The sequence below is a fragment of the Triticum urartu genome, unplaced genomic scaffold (genome assembly GCF_003073215.2).
Source record: "Triticum urartu cultivar G1812 unplaced genomic scaffold, Tu2.1 TuUngrouped_contig_5160, whole genome shotgun sequence".
NCBI lineage: Eukaryota > Viridiplantae > Streptophyta > Magnoliopsida > Poales > Poaceae > Triticum > Triticum urartu.
This window is the reverse complement of record NW_024115812.1, coordinates 9,865-16,309: the sequence shown is the minus strand read 5'-3', so window position 1 is coordinate 16,309 and position 6,445 is coordinate 9,865. Positions and strand designations below refer to the sequence as shown.

Here is a 6,445-nt window from a genome sequence, read left to right as displayed (position 1 = left end):
CGAGTTGAAACTGCCCTCCCACGCAGTCGGTTGGGTTTAGAGCATGCTCCAAAGCAGCCCCGTGCAGCCTCCAGATATGGAGGCTACGTCCCGCTATTTGGAGCACGCTCCAAAAATCATGGAGGGCGATATTGCGACTCTGCTAGACCCCTTTTTTGGGCCCCGAACACCATACAGGTGGTTATTATGGCGATTGGGCCATTTTGCTGATTCTGCTAGAGTTGCTACTGTTTAGTATATTCTTTTGGTCAGAAGTACTAACCTAATTGGCAGTATTGAAAGTTCTGTAAGAACGATAGTAAGAACCAAATACATCCCGAAGAGAAGTATAATATTTGGTTGTTTGTAATTGATCAACAATCATAAACTCTGCCTGGAGTGCAGCATTCTGAACATCAATGCATTATGTGTAGCAAATAAATACAGAGACAAGTTATCAAAAAGTGATTCACCCTACCATTCCAGTGAGGTTAAAATTCCTGAAGACGCATGATTTAATATATTCATCATTTTGCTATTTTAGATGATTGGATTCTTTGATGGAACTGTAGCACGTTGTGCAGGGGAGTGTTAAATGTTTATGTGAAGAACTTCTTGAGTATACTTTGAAGAATCACCAAGTCAGTCAGGTGCCAAAGGACATACTGCATGCATTCAACATTGCACTGGTTAGAGAAAGCCTTCTGTAATTTTGTACTACATGTTCAATGTTAAATGTTGCTGTTCTTCATGAATGTTTTCCTTCTTTGCATGCTTTACTTCAGTGCTGGCGTGCTGCTTCTCTCTCAAGGCATAAAGTCGATCATAGAGAATCACTGGCCCTTGCTGTAGAACATTTGAAGTATGAGTGCAGTGAAACTCTTGCGGAGAAGGTTTATAAGAAGCTAAGGATCCTAAAGAAGGAGTTCTCACATAGAGTAGGCAGAACAAGCAAGAGTAATCAATCAATTTCAGTAAAGAACATATCACCATACCAGCAGGAGACCTCAACTAAATATGGATGTGACAAATCAATCCCTAAGCAGGCAGGTGACAAATCAATCCCTAAGCAGGCAGCGTCTGTTGGTGGGAATGAATCACATCAAGAGGATTCACATGACTTAGTGATTGAGCCTATTGTACCAGGAGAGAAGGAAGTGCTATATGTTCCAGAGATTCATGAAAAACAACATTTATCAAAGGATGCACTTCTTAATAGAATCACAGAGAAAAGAATTAAATTAGTTGACATGGTTTTCTCCTTGAGAGAAAAGAATATCCATGATAAACAAACAAATGAGGTCGCAATGTTTGACATGCACAGGCACAAGGGAGTGGAGAAACTGAGAGAAGCATGCAGAATAGTTGTGGAACATCTTCGTAGGTCTCAAGCTGCTCCAGAGGACAGAGGTAGTCAAAGAAAGCTAATAGTTGAATGGTTCACTATGTTACTATATGCGTTTCTGAAGCACATGAGGTACCAGCGTGAGAAGCTTGACTTGCAGCAATCAATGGTGTGGACCAAGGAGTTACAGTTGAAGGAAAATTTCCTTCACGAAGCAAAATTTGGCCAATTAGATCTTACTTTTGATGAACATATTTATTTACCAGATTCAGGCTTTGCTATTGAGGAATTCAGCCATTTTAGCTCCTGTGTTGATACAGCAACTTTGGCAAACTGTCTGCAGTCTTTGCATGAAACCTCAGCGATGGAAGTTACATTGGTTCGTAGTGTGATTCCATCTGATGTTATCAATGCAGAAGCAGCGAGAAATGGTTCTGCTGAAGTTCTTATCCACAATGGGGGAATGCCAGCATCAGAAGGTATTGGTTTGACAGAGAACACGATCAGCAATATTTTTGATTGCATCGACTCGCAAGGAGGGGCATCTCTGGCTGTTCAACACCAAGTAAATTCTAGTCCTGCAATTGATAATTCTATTAATCAGGTAAGGTGGATTAATTAAGTAGACTTGCTAGTTCTTTGGAGTGATTTCATTCTGACTTTATAAGCTTATCCATATAGGAACTGTCAGCTTAACTTTTTTTAATGAAAACTTCTATCATAATTAGCAGTCAATTTATGTAAGATTATACAGCACATTGAAGCTTCGGTTCAAGTTTCATGTCATGTTTTATGGATTGTAGATTTTTCGTATAAGTTCTGCTTTATGATAGCGAAAAGGAAAGGAGATGTTTAGTAGGCTCATCTAGGATGTGTAGTTTTTGCTCTTTCCACGTGGCAATGTGAACATAGTTACTTGCTCACCATGGTCTGTACAGTACACTAGGCATAGAAGGTGGAACTGTATGTAGTATGTTGCCTTTCATGCTATGTGATGTTTTACGGTTTGTAGATTACTCATTTATAAGTTCTTTGTAATATATCGAAAGGAAAAGAAATGTTTAGTAGGCTCATCTGTGAGCGTCTGTGACTTTGTGTAGCTATTTTACTTGTACGTACTTACAAATAGTGGACATCCCAGTTGATGCAGCACCTATCTTTCTATTAGAGTCAGTGCTGAACACATGGTCTTCATGTTTCAGTTCATGGTACTCCATTTCATTATGGTTGCACTAGTATTCATGGAACTTCATTACATTATAGTTGTGCTAGTATTCCTTTTGACCGTTTTTATTATTAGTGTCCATTATGATACTATAATCCTATGTACCTGTGACATTTATCAGGAATCTTCAAGTGGTGACGATAGAAGGACTGAACATGTTGGGCGACAGAGTGGTATGGGTTCGCAACCATTACCCGGAGAGACTGACCAACATTTAGGAGATGCTGAAATGGAAGTTAACACCGGCAATGGGGACAATACTCAGGCAGATCCACCTTACCTAGAACCACAGATTGTGGTTCCTGTGCCCAGCCAGGCTTCCTTGCAAATGTCCAACGAAGTTGAAGCTGAGGCCAATCTTTTACTGCAGTCAGGCCAACCAATTGCAGCTCCAGCACAACTTCTGCAAAGAGAGGCAGAACAAGTAGACCGTTCTGGTATGATACCAGCTCAGACTTTGCAACCTGAAATGCAACCATCAGCATCCAGGGAAGCTTATATGCAGTCAGATCTGATAATTCAATCTGCACAACCAAGTATGGTGCCAACTGAGCTTTCACAGAGAAATGTAGAACAAGCAAGCCTTTATCGTGTACCATCATCTCAGTGTTTGCCATCTGGAATGCACCCATGGGTTCCACTGTCCAGTATTCTGCTTGAAAGAACACACTCTGATCAGTGTCAACCAAGTCATCAACCCGAGGCTGCACTTGGTTCTTCAGCAAAAATGGTGGCATCAATGGTGTTTAATCATCCACCAGTTGGTGATGAACCACTGAAAAATGAGTTGCACAGATTGCGGTCATACATTGACTCGCTTAATAAAACCAACGAACTAAAGGTTTGCTATTTCTTCTATTTCATGTATCTTGGTTGTGAGTTTCTTACACTAGTTCCGCGTTGTTCTCATTTTTTCACTTATGGACAGAAATCACAACTTAGGACTGAGTGTAGCCAAGAAATAGACAAGGTCAAACAAAAGTATGATTTGTTACTTCAAGAACAGGATTCCACTCATCTTCAGCAAACAAGGACACTTGATAATTTATGTGAGAAAGTTCTCCTCAACCAGTCAATAGCTGACTATTTTCGGGCTAAATTCATATCTTCTTCTGGAGCACAAGGTATTTAGTATTGACTACAAGCAATCATATTTGATGTCCTCTAAATGATTATGCTGACATGTTTTCCAAACATCCTCCCAAATCCCTATCGCTAATGCTAATTACTTTGATCTGCAGCTAGAGCCCACAGCCCTCCAAATCACCAGACACCCCAGGCCTCTCAGCAAGTTCCCCCGAGGCCTTCAGCGGTGGCATCGACTGCATCACCAGCTGCGTCGTCATCAGCTGGTCGACCACTAGTGTTGACACATCATATCCAACCATTACAGGTCGACCGACCATCACCATCATCGCCAGCTGATCCACCACCACATGTCCAACCATTAAAGGTCGATCGACCATCACCATCATCACCAGCTGGTCCACCACCACATGTCCAACCATTAAAGGTCGATCGACTATCACCATCATCATCGCCATCTTCACAAGTTGTCAGACCTCGCCCCTCCATACTAAACAACATTGTCAGATCACCGTCAACTACTTTTAGTCTCGCGCCAGTTCTGCCACGGGGAAGCTTTGGAGTCCAGAGTGATCTAGCACGTGCACGTGCACCTGCTCCTCATCTTCGGCGCAGGTTGCCTCCACAGGTGCTTTCGATGGCATCTGCAAATCAGCAGCAGCTTCCAACTAAGCTGGAGAGCATGTCTGCAAGGACACGGGCTACCCCTGTGACTCCAGTAAATATAAGACAATCATGCCCACAGGCAGTTCCCCCAGGGAACCCATCACTGTCAAGTTTGCACCCAAGTTTATACCCCACTTTAGCCACACTCTTGGGGCCATCAAGTTCACATCAAATTCAGCAGGTTCCACTACTGCCATCAAGTTCACAGCCAACACGCTTGTCGTCACCAGTACCTTCAACTCCAAATCCAGTTCTGCCACTAACATCACCGCGAGGTTTGACTATGACATCTAGCGTTTCCTCAGCTGCGTCGAATGTGTTGCCAAGTAGGGGTGTTGGGCCTTCCGCATCAGGCACGCTGCAGTCAGATCCTGATCCAGCACGCTCGATGAATGGCTAACAGGAAGGCTTGGGCTGCACAGTGATCCCCATGGCGTGGCTGCTCCTGCAGATGTGGTATTGCCTATCTGATGATGAAGAGACTGGTACGTTCACATTTCCTTGACACCGAGTGGCGAATGTAACAGGTTGCTTGAAAAATTAGAGATCTCAAGGATAGCACCATTACAAAGATGACAATATAATTTGAATATCATTATCTTAGGTGCAAATGACACGCGAATGAGTTTGTTGTCTCAAGTGCAGATTTACAGCAGAAAACTCACTGAAATACTATTTTAGAACTAGTAGTTCACAGTAACTAAGAGAAAAAAGAGAGAAGTGTTAAAGATTAGATTGTCAACTGGAGCCGACATGTACACAATGAGCTGATCCATTGTTCTTCCATGATATCTAGTACGAAATTCAATAACAGATCTACAATGCGATAATCGATAGTTAGATATACTCTAGACATGCTGGAATACATATGTTTTCAGTTGCAACTAAACTATAGATAATGATGAATGGATATTAACTAGCAGGCACTTAGGATAACACACACTTATGGTGTTGAATCCAATATAAGGTGTCCTGTGTATTTCTTTAAAGCTGCCATGTGCAAGCGAATACATCTGCACGCAAGGAACTAGCTCATGAGTTTCAATCTAAGCGAACTAGCTCTGTAGCATAGTTTTATTCATAGTTTCTGTTAATTATTTTTCTTTGTAATTTACAATTTTCGTTTAGTGCCATAAATGATCATGTGATGCGATGGATGAAAAGTTTTCAATTTTTATGCACATGTTATGGATGTCTAACCAATAGAATCATTTGCCCTATAGATGACCAAACCAAGCAAAAATGACGCTCATCGCTGAAGAGCTCTCCAACAGAAGGGTTGCTTGCAAACAAAATAAACTGATGTCCATGTAGTGCAACTGTTAGTTTCTGCTAGAGTTGTATTATGTTCCATGTGTAGTATGTATATTCTCCCCGTTGTATGAGGGGTTTCCTGCATATTTACCACCTATATATGTATATATGTACTGGCCATTGGCCCTGAGGAAAGACAAGTTGCATATTTCATCAGTTGCATAATTATTCAATGTTCATCGTTTTAACACATATAAGTCCGTAGTTTGCTATGCAGAAGATGAGTCAACCAGTTTCGGAGGGTAATTCTATTTTTCGGAGGTTCATGCATCAGTTAGTTTTGCTTGAAAATTACTACGTTCTCATGATAGAAGATGAGTCAACCATTGGGCACAAATACTAAAGAATCTAAGTGGCAAGAACACCCCAAATGCTTTAAAGACCTACAGTATCAGGGATATTCTGTAGCCACCAGGAACTTGTAAGGCACACATTACAATGCCCAAACAATAAATACGAACCTGCTGGAGCACACCTTGCCACCCAGATTTGGGCAAAAACACATCGACTGAGATTTAACTATTTTTTAAAAGTTGCTTGCTCATGCAACCAGAGATCACGTTTAATTCCCTCGGGGGTTGGCTAGGTATGTACAGAGATCACTGTAAATGATTTTTCTTCTGCCACCCAAGATATAACTTATCCCGTTCTTGTCGATTTCGTACCACCTCAACGACTTCTTTTCCATGTCCACCGTCATCATCCAAGCCTCGCCAACTCCCTCCACTATCAAGTAGAGGATGCTGGTGTCGTGCTGGTTCACGATCGGGTATGTCGGTGCCTTTCGCGGCAAAGGCGAATCGTGGTAGTCGACGTCCACGAACTTCAGG

At 41.9% G+C, this 6,445-nt stretch overlaps 1 protein-coding gene across 1 annotated transcript; it reads left to right on the top strand.

Annotated features, from left to right (window-relative positions):
• Positions 1-563: 563 nt before the first annotated feature.
• Positions 564-5,805, top strand: LOC125528853 (helicase protein MOM1-like; the record flags this gene model as incomplete). Its single annotated transcript, XM_048693280.1, is given in 6 exon segments — positions 564-668; positions 765-1,928; positions 2,671-3,390; positions 3,478-3,673; positions 3,791-4,786; positions 5,525-5,805. Coding segments are annotated over 5 exon segments (3,096 nt in total), but the record flags the coding sequence as incomplete, so codon positions are not given.
• Positions 5,806-6,445: the final 640 nt, after the last annotated feature.